General features: G+C 41.2%; 1 protein-coding gene across 2 annotated transcripts; it reads right to left on the bottom strand.

Annotated features, from left to right (window-relative positions):
• Positions 1-1,611: 1,611 nt before the first annotated feature.
• On the bottom strand, positions 1,612-12,005 carry pik3r6b (phosphoinositide-3-kinase, regulatory subunit 6b). 2 transcript variants are annotated; one of them, XM_055886146.1, is made up of 18 exons: positions 11,923-12,005; positions 11,672-11,763; positions 11,472-11,540; positions 11,040-11,175; positions 10,811-10,880; positions 10,352-10,529; positions 10,066-10,210; positions 6,916-7,002; positions 6,438-6,801; positions 6,065-6,158; positions 4,920-5,039; positions 4,628-4,738; positions 3,731-3,836; positions 3,545-3,618; positions 3,216-3,306; positions 3,067-3,119; positions 2,660-2,760; positions 1,612-2,507 (listed from the first exon to the last, which is right to left on the bottom strand). In XM_055886146.1, the coding sequence occupies exons 1-18, from the start codon at positions 11,999-12,001 to the stop codon at positions 2,357-2,359; spliced, it is 2,121 nt and encodes a 706-aa protein (XP_055742121.1). In that variant the 5' UTR covers positions 12,002-12,005; the 3' UTR covers positions 1,612-2,356. The 2 variants fall into 2 exon arrangements, 1 of the variants encoding a protein (XP_055742121.1); XR_008754973.1 differs by lacking the exon at positions 1,612-2,507 and having other exon boundaries at positions 2,726-2,760; positions 3,550-3,618.
• Positions 12,006-12,912: the final 907 nt, after the last annotated feature.

Below are 12,912 nucleotides of genomic sequence, written 5' to 3'. Positions count from 1 at the left end.
CAGTGATCACAATATAGTGGCTATATCCAGGAAAGCCAAAGTTCCAAAAGCTGGGCCTAAAATACTGTACAAGAGATGATATAAAAGTCACAGCAAAATATTTTGTGTGGATGATGTAAAAAGAAATTGGGGTCTTACGTGGTTAATGACGCTGCACTTAATGAATTTATGAAATTGCTTCTTCCAATTATTGATAAACATGTACCTGTTAAGAAACGGTCTGTTAGAACTGTCAAGGCTCCATGGATTGATGAGGAATTGAAAAACAGTATGGTTGAAAGAGATGGGGCAAAAGGAGTGGCTAATAAGTCTGTCTGTACATCTAACTGGCTGACTTACTGCAAACTGATAAATTATGTGACTAAACTCAACAAAGAGAAGAAGAAACTGTATTATGAAGCCAAGATCAATGATATAAAACACTGGAGTATTTTAAATGAAATTATGGGCAGAAATTCAACTCCATCTTTCATCAAATCAGATGGCTTATTCAGCACAAAACCATTCGATGTTGGCAATTATTTGAATGATTACCTCATTGGCAAAGTGGGCAGACTTAGGCAGGAAATGTCAACAATGAACAGTGAGCCATCATATTCATGCATAAAAAAGAATGAAAGAAAAGCATTGGAAGTTTGAATTTTGTAAAGTTAGTGTGGGAGAGGTGGCAAAATTATTGTTATCGATCAATAATGACAAACCTCATGGCAATGACAACTTAGATTGAAAGCTACTGAGGATGGTAGCAGACTCTTTAGCCACTCCAATCTTTCATATCTTTAATCTGAGCCTAGAGGAAAGTCTTTGTCGTTAAGCTTGGAGGGAAGCCTAAGGTAATTCAGCTACCCAAGAGTGGTAAAGCGGCCTTTACTGGTTCTAACAGCAGACTTATAAACTTGCTGCCAGCTCTTAGCAAACTGTTGGGGGAAATATGTGTTTGACCAAATACAATGCTATTTCTCTGTAAACAAATTAACAAAAGACTTTCAGCATGCTTATAGAGAAGGGCACTCAACATGTACTGCACTGACACAAATTACAGATGATTGGTTGAAATAAATTGATAAGAAGATTGTGGGAGCTGTACCGTTAGATTTCAGTGCAGCCTTTGATATAATTGACCATAACCTGTTGTTGAAAAAACATGGCTTTTCAACCTCTGCCATATTGTGGATTCAGAGCTATCTAATAGAACTAAAAGGCGTTTCTTTAATGGAACTTCTCTAATGTCAAACATGTAAAGTGTGTGGTTCTGAACATCTCTAAAACTAAGAGCATTGTATTTGGTACAAATCATTCCCTAAGTTCTAAACCTTAATGGTGTGGCTTTTGAACAAGTTGAGGAGACTAAATTACTTGGAGCTACTTTGGTTGTAAACTGTCATGGTCAAAACATATGGTCAGAACAGAGCGGCATGTCTTCCTCTTCATTGTAGTCAGAGTGTAATGACCGACGCTGGAGATGAGAAGCAGGTACGGGGAGACCAGCATTTAAACAGGAACAGACAGGTAACAGAACAGGAACAGCGTCAGCACACGGGTAAACAAAGACAAATGAAAATGAATGCAGAAGCAGGGAACAGAGCGGGGAACCAGATAGATATTGGGGGGGGGGGGGGGCGGGAGCAGGCGTGACACATAGGGCTGATATAAAGGAGAGACCGACTGCATCACTTCTTCTTTTTATAAGAAACATTAAAGTGTTGAAAATCCCAAATTGTTTGCATAGTCAACTTACACACACGTACCTCAGCAGACATGCCACCAGGGGTCTTTTCACAGTCCCAAAATCCAGAACAAATTTAAGAAAGCGTAAAGTATTATATAGAGCCCTAATCTTATATTGCTCAAATGAACAGCAAACCTGGTTTTAAAAAACAGATAAAGCAACCCCTCACGGCACAACGCCTCTCCCCTATTTGACCTAGATAGTTTGCGTGTATGTACTGATATGTAGGCTACGTTCAAAAAATAATAATTTGTTGTAGTTCTGTGCTTGAGCTGTTCTTGTCTATTAATGTTCTGTATTATGTCATGTTTTGTGTGGAACCCAGGAAAAGCAGCTGCTGCTTTTGCAACAGCTAATGGGGATCATAATAAAATTAAAATTAAAATACATATATCTCTTTTTCATAAAACATATGTTAGAATTTTAAAACTAGATTTTATTGGGAAGGCAGATAAAACACTTTTTTATCAAAATAAATCCCTTTTGCATGTGAAAACACAGAATCTTACTCATTACTCCACGTGCATAACCAATGTCACTTTTGTTTTTAGCTTACTTCGCCATTGGCCAAAGCGGGGCACCTGGCTCACGCCCGGAATGGAGCCCGGGCCAAATAATCAAATCCCTTCAGTGGTTGATGCCAGTGAAGGTATTGATTGGCAGAGGCAGGATCTTGCACATATATTTGCTCAGCCCCGCCTCCCTCTCCTTTCCCACACTGAACTTGGAACTTGTCTGGAGGCAATACCCTGGATCCAAACATGGAGAGATCTCAATGCTGTAAAAGAGTGTTAGTTACTTTGTTATTTCAGTTTGAGCCCAGGGAAATTCTCTGTAAAAGACAACACAATAACTACTGTATATTATTCATCAATAGTAGAGATGGTAGAGCATCGTGGCATTCTATTGCTGATGAGTATGATCTCTGACCTTTGGACATGTGTGTATTTCCTGCGACAGTCTTTGTCCAGACAGACAGTGAAGGTCTTATCTTCCAGGATTCTGATTTTAATGTTTTGGGTTCTGATCTCCTGTCAACACAGCATGGTCAAATTAAATATCCTGATAGGTTAGGAGCAAAAATCATTGTGAGATGTGACTCCAAACTGCAGTACCGTATGCCTGCCCTCTTTGCATTTATGGGCTCAACTCAAACCTCTACCATTATATATACGTAATTGCCTTAATCAATAATCTACTTTGAAGGTGAGACATGAGGATGAGATCAAGAAACCACATCTGACAGTGTGTTGCCTGACTGACAGTATTAGTACTTTTCCATATGGTGTTACTGGGGTCTCAATGATTTATTATCACACATTCAGAAATATCCTTACCGTGCAGCATCTTGGATTTGTACTGTCAAAATTGACAGTGAGGAATTCAAGAACTAGGGAAAGTAGGGATGACAAATTGTGATTTGATTTAATGAAACCAAGTTGCCATTGAGAACAGCTATGTAGTTACTATATGTTTTAATGCAAACCTTCTGTTTCATTGGATGATATTGCACTGATGCCCACTCCACATGTCATGACTGACATTCCCTGAACAACCTCTTGTTTGCTCAAGGAGACCTGCAGAAAGCATTTGAGACACATACACATTTGGTACTGTAGTTAAGACATTATGCCATACGGATTTAAAGGATATCTAGATATTTCCAAAGTTGTTACTTTTCATTTAAAAGTGTACTACTTGTTCCTAAATGATTACAATGATACTGTGACTACACTAACCAAGCATGAACACATTCACTAACCACTAATCAAATACTCTATAACACAAATAGGGAAGAAATCCTTCAGAAAGTACCTTACTGTAATTCACAGAAACCACCGCTCCACAGGTTCCATGTGTCTTCCTTGTTCGTCGCCTACTAGATCTCTCTGCAGAGAGACATTATGCAATCACCAACAGAAGCAGTAACAGGACGATCTAGTTTCTGTCCCTGTCCTGACAACACGGTTCATGCTGCATTCACAATTGTGACAACAGTACCTTGTCTTAGATTTTCTCTGAGTGTTTTAAACTCCGGGAACTCAGCATCCAGGTGGGACACAAACACCTCGTCCACAGGGCTGCCAGTTTGGCCAGAGACAGAGATCTAAAAACACAACATGGCAACAAGAACAAGCTCAAATTAGGGATAAATTGTGTTTTTTTCCCCCTTAATAATAACAAGTGGTTAAATTGAGCCGGAGCTACTCGAAGCAGGGCTCCTGCACCTTGGGTCAAAGCGAAAGCCAAGCTCCAGCAATCTACGAGTCCAAAGAAAAAAGAAAAAGTATGATAAAAGTATGATAAACCAAGGTTAAGATTAAGGCTTGGGTACCCTAGGATGACAGCAATCATAAACCTAGCTTCATGTACACATCCTTGTAAAACCCTAACCCTCAACCACAACCCTAACCCTAGATTCATGTCTACATCCCAGTTCAACCCTTAACCTAGCCTCAACCACAACCCTATTCCTAGCCCCATGCCCACACCCCAGTTCAATCTGAACCTAGCCTCAACTCTAACCAAAATGGTAGCTTCATGTCCACATCCCGGTTCAACCCTAAACCTAGACTCAACGACAACCCTAAGCCTAGCTTTACATCCACATTCTGGTTCAACCCTAACCCTGGCCCCAACCACAAACTCAACCCTAGCTCCTGCCCTAACCCTAACTTCAACTCCAATCCTAACCCCCCCCCCCCCTCCCCAAATAGGGCTTTCCAACCTCCAAATTCCCAATTTAACCCCTGATGATAACCGTAATCATTATGTTATACTGGGCTATGAACTATGTATGAACTATACATGGGCTGCCATATGTTGGTGTTACATCATGCTGATAACACACATGCACACACGTGACTATGACATGTGGATGTATCTCAGGGAGCTGACCTTGACAGAGTAGAGTGTGAAGTGGACAGGCTGTAGGCCACAGCGAAGGTAGTAGGAGAGGACATCCACAGGGAAGTGGTTGGGTTCTGATGACCTGCTGTGACTGGACTGCTGCAATGGCACATAGTAGACACAGTATTAGGTCTCACTGTGACATGACTGGATGTCTATTTCTATCTTAAAAACCACTTTCCATTTAGGTATCCTTGAACCCATTTGATGGATCTTTTTGGACAATCATGATCAGAATTAGATGACTTTATAAAACAATGCATGTATTAGTACTCATTACCATTCCTGCCAGCTTTGGAATCATGGCTCCCAAACTGTTGATGTTGCTTTCGTACCAGGGATCGACCCTTCCTAAGAACGAGGCTAGAGACAACCTGTCTCCAACTTGTGATGTGCTTTCCTGAAAAAGAGAAAAGACTGGTTCCATAACCTAGTAAATCATACCGGTTACTGTACATGTGCAGCATGAGATGGATGTTTATTTTACATCATTGGTATTATTGTTGTTTTCCCTCAGGAAACTAAAAAGATTTGGCATGGGTCCTGAGATCCTCAAAAGGTTCTACAGCTGCAACATCGAGAGCATCCTGACTGGTTGCATCACTGCCTGGTACGGCAATTGCTCGGCCTCTGACCGCAAGGCACTACAGAGGGTAGTGCGTACGGCCCAGTACATCATTGGGGCTAAGCTGTCTGCCATCCAGGACCTCAACACCAGGCGGTGTCAGAGGAAGGCCCTAAGAATTGTCAAAGAACCCAGCCACCCCAGTCATACTGTTCTCTCTACCACCCCATGGCAAGCGGTACCGGAGTGCCAAGTCTAGGACAAAAAGGCTTCACAAATTTTTTTTTACCCCAAAGCCATAAGACTCCTGAACAGGTAATTAAATGGCTACCCGGACTATTTGCACTGTTAACCCCACCCCATCTTTTACGCTGATGCTACTCTCTGTTGATCATATATGTATAGTCACTCTAACTATATATTCATGTACATACTACCTCAATTGGGCTGACCAACCAGTGCTCCCACACATTGGCTAACCGGGCTATCTGCATTGTGTCCCGCTGCCCGCCGCCCACCACCCGCCAAACCCTCTTTAACGCTACTACTCTGTTCATCATATATGCATAGTCACTTTAACCATATCTACATGTACATACTACCTCAAATCAGCCTGACTAACCGGTGTCTGTATGTAGCCTCACTACTTTTATAGCCTCTCTACTGTATATAGCCTGTCTTTTTACTGTTGTTTTATTTCTTTACTTACCTATTGTTCACCTAATACCTTTTTTGCACTATTGGTTAGAGCCTGTAAGTAAGCATTTCACTGTAAGGTCTACACCTGTTTATTCGGCGCACGTGACAAATAAACTTTGATTTGATTTGATCATTGGATTTTGGACTGGATTATTGCTCACAGGTGAATTGACGATAGGCTCATCAGTGACAGGGATGTAGTATATCTGTAGGTTCACTCTCTTGGTCAAGATGAGATGTTTTGCCTCCCTTTTTCTGCACACAAAAGTAATGCACATTGTAAAATAGTTCACTCACATTTCTAAATGACAGAATTACAGTGTAATTACAGTGTACAGTAGTCCTCTGTATCTCAGATGGTAGAGCATGGTGTTTGCAACACCAGGATAGTGGGCTCAACTTTCAGCACTACTCATACATAAAAATATATGCACGCATGACTGTAAGTCACTTTGGATAAAAACAGAATTTCACATGTATGAGGATGGAACTAGGTATTAAGAGACATTAAGGGAAAGTAGAAGTACATCCTACCGGATGGAGTGATACACCTTGGCCAGTCTCCCCAGCACCCTGTCGTCTCCCATCATCACTATGCGTGCGGTATGGTTCCCCTCCTCTTTAGGGAGAGGGGTGCTACTGGTGGGCCCCTTGATGTTTTCCTGTACCAGAGCCATTTTGTCTTCTGGCTTCATTCTCCCTCTGAAACACGGTGACCGTGACCGAGTGAATGGATTCCTCTGTTCCCGCTCCTCCATGTCAGACAGGTCCTTCTCTATTCCACTATCAACAGACAGGAGGGAAACCCTCTTAGAAACATCCTCCTCTTCCTCCTCCTGGTACATAGAGTTCCGCTCAGAGGTGGAAACGTTTAGGGTGAAGTTCACCAGCTCATTCCCTATAGAAAAATATGAACGATTCAAGATTGCCACGCTATCTATTAGTCTGATTTTACAGAATTTTCAAGTCTTTATAATGGCCTAGAAACTAAGGTTATCTTATGTTGACTCACACAGCTCCTCTTCGTTTGTCCACAGGTGGAACTGAATCTCTGGCGAGGGCAATGGAGTGTTAGAAAAAGAGCCACCGGCCTTTGGGTCTGAACAGAGAGAGTGAACATAACACAATAAACAGTGAATATCTTGTTTGTCACAGTCAGCAAATCTCTTTCATTATTCTCCTTTAGCCTTTGGTGGTATACCATATACACCGTATGCCAGGGTATTTAGAAATGGCCACAGGATGATTTTTCAATACCGTCAATACTGTTGAAATTATTTCTTTGAAGTTTTTCAATACATTTTAATGTTTGTAGCTACTCTTTAAGTAAAGACCTGCAGTAAACTTGTGCAATACCTTAGGAGATAAAGCAGATCGCGTTCTTCATTTCACCTGTCACACTATTTTACATTATGAAGCTTACTGTAGTTCCCCAGAACAGTTAAGCCAGTCACGTGGTTGTTTGTACAAAGGGTGAAAGAGGGAGCAGGTGAGTCCATCTGTGTATTGACAAGGGTATTATATTTCACTTTGAAAGGCAACAGTGTTTTTGCTTCAAAAGAGTGAGCAGGGGCATGCAACTATAGTTTTCCTTCACAGAAAATACATTAGTGTAAGAAAATAGGTGAATTTTTATCAAATGACAAAGGAAGTGCAACACCATTTGGCTGGCAGCCACACAACTAAATGAGCTTAGTATGAAAAATCAAGGTCTTTTAAAACATATTTCTAATGTTTTTCATAGAAAGAATGTAGCCAGCTACATTTCCTAATGTTTTGCTTAAAGTTAATCTAGCATTTTACCGGAGAAAAGTAGGCTAAAAAGTAAAAGTACCAGAGAAAGGTAGCTACACATTATAGAATGTGTGAATGCCCTTTTGTGAATTCTCATCCGAGTGGAGAAGTGCAACTGAAGCACAAAATTAGTCTGATGCCGGGCAGAAATGACATTAAGAAACATTTTAGATCTGCGTTTATAAAACGCATCAAGGTATTTCTTATGAGTTTTGTCTTTTCTTTATGAAAAACGCAGAATTCTTTGTTAACACGACCCCTAAGTTTAACTTGCTAGTTATCTAAGTAAGTGGCTGAAATAATTAGGTAACAGTGCATCATATGGTGTTAGCTTTCTGCCGTGTTTGAGAGACCTGTACAGCTGCCAATGCTATCTTGATTTCCTTGCGTTTTTCCTCCTCTAAGTTCTTGGCTGTCTACTACTACGTCCCTCTTCTCCAAGCAGAGCAGGCAGCCCCATTGCCCTAGCGACTCCAGACTCCACAGAGACACAGTGTGTACACATGCTCCTCCAGAGCCAGTACTGTTCTTCCTTCAAACTAGCATGCATCAAAACTTTGTTCCTTTGCACAATGTCTCTCATTTACATTCACTTGTAAAATGTCCAAACCCACGAAAATGACATTCGGTAGCTCCTACCCTATATACAGTACTAGTCAAAAGTTTGGACACACCTACTCATTCAACGGTTTATCTTTATTTTTACTATTTTCTACATTGTAGAATGATAGTGAAGACATCAAAACTATGAAATAACACATATGGAATCACGTAGTAACCAAAGAAGTGTTAAACAAATTGGTATATATTTTATATTTGAGATTCTTCGAAGTAGCCACCCTATGCTGAGCACTTGTTGGCTGCTTTTCCTTCACTATGCGGTTTAAACTCATCCCAAACCATCTCAATTGGGTTGAGGTTGGGTGATTGTGGAGGCCAGGTCATCTGATGCAGCACTCCATCACGCTCCTTCTGGTCAAATAGGCCTTACACAGCTTGGAGGTGAGTTGGGTCATTGTCCTGTTGAAAAACAAATAATAGTCCCACTAAGTGCAAACCAGATGGGATGGTGTATTGCTGCAGAATGCTGTGGTAGCCATGCTGGTTGTGTGCCTTGAATTATAAATAAATACTTGACAGTGTCATCAGCAAAGCACCCCCACACCATCACACCTCCTCCTCCATGCTTCATGGTGTTAACCACACATATGCAGAGATCATCCGTTCACCTACTCTGCGTCTCACTAAGACACAGCGGTTGGAACCAAAACGCTCAAATTTTGGACTAATCAGACCAAAGGACAGATTTCCACCAGTCTAATGTCCATTGCTTGTGTTTCTTGGCCCAAGCAAGTCTCTTCTTCTTATTGGTGTCCTTTAGTAGTGGTTTCTTTGCAGGCATTTGACCATGAAGGCCTGATCCACACAGTTTCCTCTAAACAGTTGATGTTGAGATGTGTCTGTTACTTGAACTCTGTGAATAATTTATTTGGGCTTATCCTCCGCAGCAGAGGTAACTCTGGGTCTTCCTTTCCTGTGGTGGTCCTCATGAGAGCCAGTTTCATCATAGCGCTTGATGGGTTTTGCAACTGCACTTGAAGAAACTTTCAAAGTTCTTGACATTTTCTCGATTGACTGACCTTCATGTCTTAAAGTAATGATGGACTGTCGTTTCTCTTTGCTTATTTGAGCTGTTCTTGCCCTATTTGGTATTTTACCAAATAAGGCTATCTTCTCTATACCAACCCTACCTTGCTACAACACAACTTATTGGCTCAAATGCATTAAGAAGGAAAGAAAGTCCACAAATGAACTTTTAACAAGGCACACCTGTTAATTGAAATGCATTCCAGGTGACTACCTCATGAAGCTGGTTGAGAGAATGCCATAAGTGTGCAAAGCTGTCATCAAGGCAAAGGGTGGCTATGTTGAAAAATCTCAAATTTAAAATATATTTAGATTTGTTTAACACTTTTTAAACACTTTTTTAACACATGATTCCATAAGTGTTATTTCATAGTTCTGATGTCTTCACTATTATTCTACAATGTAGAAAATAGTCAAAATAAAGGAAAACCCTGGAATAAGTAGGTCTCCAAACTTTTGACTGGTACTGTATGTATAACTTCATGAGCTGGATTGCCTGTTTTTGCAATTAGTTTATTTTCGTTTGCGCTTGTTAGCATATTTAGCTAGCAGCCTTCATGGAAATTTGCTATGACTTGTGTTAATTTAGTTAGCATTATGGTAATAGATGCCCAATGGGTTTTCTGGTGCCCCCTTGTGTACTAAACCTGTAATACCGTAAGGACGGTATGCAAATAGGAAAATATGGATACCACCCAACCCTATCCTGCTTTACACACACCTTGGTTAGCAGAGGTCAGGATGTCACTGTAGATGTGCTGTAGCCTGGTTTGGTACTGGTCACGGCCGGCCTCGCCATTCTCTATACTCTGCTCTACAGCTAACACCACCTCCTGGAAGTACTGCTCCACATCTTCTCCTAGATCCTGCGGCACACACACATGCATGCCCGCACACACGCAGGCACACACGTGATTTCATTATCCATCTGATGCACACAAATACCAAGATATGAAATCAATTAATCCAAACGTCTCATATCATCACAGCCCATTGACCTCCCTCACCTCCAGAGCTTGAGTCAGTATGGGACCATGACAGGCATTCACCAGTCCAGCCTGCAGAGTGTGCAGTAGCACCCGTCTTCCCAGTATGTCACTTTGGGGGCTGGCCAGCACCAGGTCTGCCCTCACCGCCTGCCACAGGGGCCCTGAGAACACAGCCGGGTCTGCAAACACAAATACCCTACAGGGGACACAGTCAGAGGGGCAGCCAGTAAGCACAGCTATTGTGGATACAGAACAACCTCAGAGTAGCTGACGGGAAAGTCCTCATTCAAAATCAACAGTTTGTGAAAGGGAAAGTGACACCCAAGCTCACACATAGCAAACAATCCCCCACCCTCACCTTATGAGAAATGACCATGACTAAATTAGTCAGCTGTTGCTAGTGACTACAAACTGACTTCAGTGGGAGTGTAAAATATCTTCTGATGGCATATGTGTTCGTGGGTGTTTTAAACTCACTTTTCCTGCTGGGGAAAATGTTTGTTCTTTAGGCTCTGCTCAGCAATTACCCTTCTCTGATACAAAGCTCCTGTGGAGGAAGTTATTGTAGGGGAGGGAGCTTTAGCAGAACAAAGGGAGTAAGGTAAATACATGTTTGGAGAACTGTATACTGTATTCATATGATTAAAATGTGCTTGTGCTACAGTACATGCCACTGTGTAAAGTGTAAAGTGCTAGTGATGAGTACCTGGTGTGATCTGCTCCATCTTTATGCTTCTCGTGTATCTCAGTGCGATAGTACAGTAGGGCTCTGGAAGTGTTAGGAGCCTTTTGAAGCACTCATACACTCTCTGAAACAGGTTACATGGAATGCGGCTAGACTGCTGTCGATACACCGGAATAAAAAGAGCAGCCATCACAATCAGACACATACATCAGAGCTGATTGGAAAGTAAAAACAAACACAAACACAAAACAATCACATAGCTTGAATAGGGCATCCCAAAATAAAACAAACAAGGAACAATATAATTATTCTAAGCAGGATAAAGATAACCAGGAAATCAACACAAGAAATATGAGACGTGGAAATAACACAGTAAACTAGATGTCAGTAATACAGGACAGCTACACTCTGATCAAGGTTATTTCAGATGAAGGTAAGGTAAATGAATCTGACCTGAATAATAACATAGTGGAGAGTGTGAAGCAATGGAATGACATGCATCTTATAGTCAAGCCTCTCCACCTGAATCAACAAATGAAGGAAGCTTTCATCATCAAATTGACAATTAAAATGGCCAATTAAACTTCTGAAGACAAAGGGCATGCCATGTGTCATTCTGCAAGAACAGAATACTCTAGTAGCGTCAGACCAACCTTCTCTAGCTCTTTGACCAGAACATTGACCAGTGAGACACTGTTAGATGGATGGGTCTCCACCTTCTTATGAAGAGTCCACCTCAGCATACCTTCAGGAAGTCAAACAAGGCTGCTGAATTTACCACATAAGGTTCTCAAGTCTATTAAATTGTTCAATACTATTAATATTCTATAATAGATAATTATGCCACATAATGATGAATGTGATAATCGTTGACTTTTTATTGTTGTATGCACTGATAATGTACCTTTGCTGCATGAGGAGGCAGTCTCTCTGAGGATGGCCTGAATACTGTTGTACATACTGGCCTCCACTGCTGACGACATACTGGCAGCTACAATAATAGAGTTATAAACATCAAATGTCATATTTTGACAAGATAGCAGCTCTGTTTAAAAACACAGTGGTCCTATGTGTGGGGATTCTTACTACTAGACGTCAGTCTACCCAAGTAATTAAAAGGGACAAACAACAGTAAAGAGCAAAGTATATATAAATAATTGAAATACTGTATGAGTTCAAAGACTGAGTAAGTGAACGTTTACCTACTGGAGGGTTCCATGGGGTTGTTTCCTTAGTCCCAAGAGGTCAAACATCACATTTCAGCATCATGGGCTCCCACCTAGATAAAGGAGCAGAGGTTGATGACACCACATCTACTGTATACAGTGGATTTACAGTGCTTTCGGAAAGTATTCAGACCCCTTGACTTTTTCCACATTTTGTTATGTTACAGCCTTGTTCTAAAATTGATTACATTATTTCCCCCCCTCAATCTACACACAATAGCCCATAATGACAAAGCTTATTTATTAAAAATATAAAACCTTATTTACATAAGTATTCAGACCCTTCGCAATGAGACTCAAAATTGAGCTCAGGTACTGTTTCCTGTTTCCATTGATCATCCTTGAGATGTTTCTACAACTTGATCGCAGTCCACCTGTGGTAAATTCAATTGATTGGAAAAGTACACACCTTTCTATATAAGGTTCCACAGTTGACAGTGCATGTCAGAGCAAAAACCAAGCCATGAGGTCAAAGGAATTGTAAGTAGAGCTCAGAGACAGGATTGTGTCGAGGCACAGATCTGGGGAAGGGTACCAAAACATTTCTGCAGCATTGAAGGTCCCTAAGAACACAGTGGCCTCCATCATTCTTAAATGGAAGAAGTTTGGAACCACCAAGAAGCTTCCTAGAGCTGACCACCCGGCTAAACTGAGCAATCGGGGGAGAA

This window comes from Salvelinus fontinalis, chromosome 2 (genome assembly GCF_029448725.1).
Source record: "Salvelinus fontinalis isolate EN_2023a chromosome 2, ASM2944872v1, whole genome shotgun sequence".
Lineage (NCBI taxonomy): Eukaryota > Metazoa > Chordata > Actinopteri > Salmoniformes > Salmonidae > Salvelinus > Salvelinus fontinalis.
This window is presented reverse-complemented; position numbering and strand designations above follow the sequence as displayed.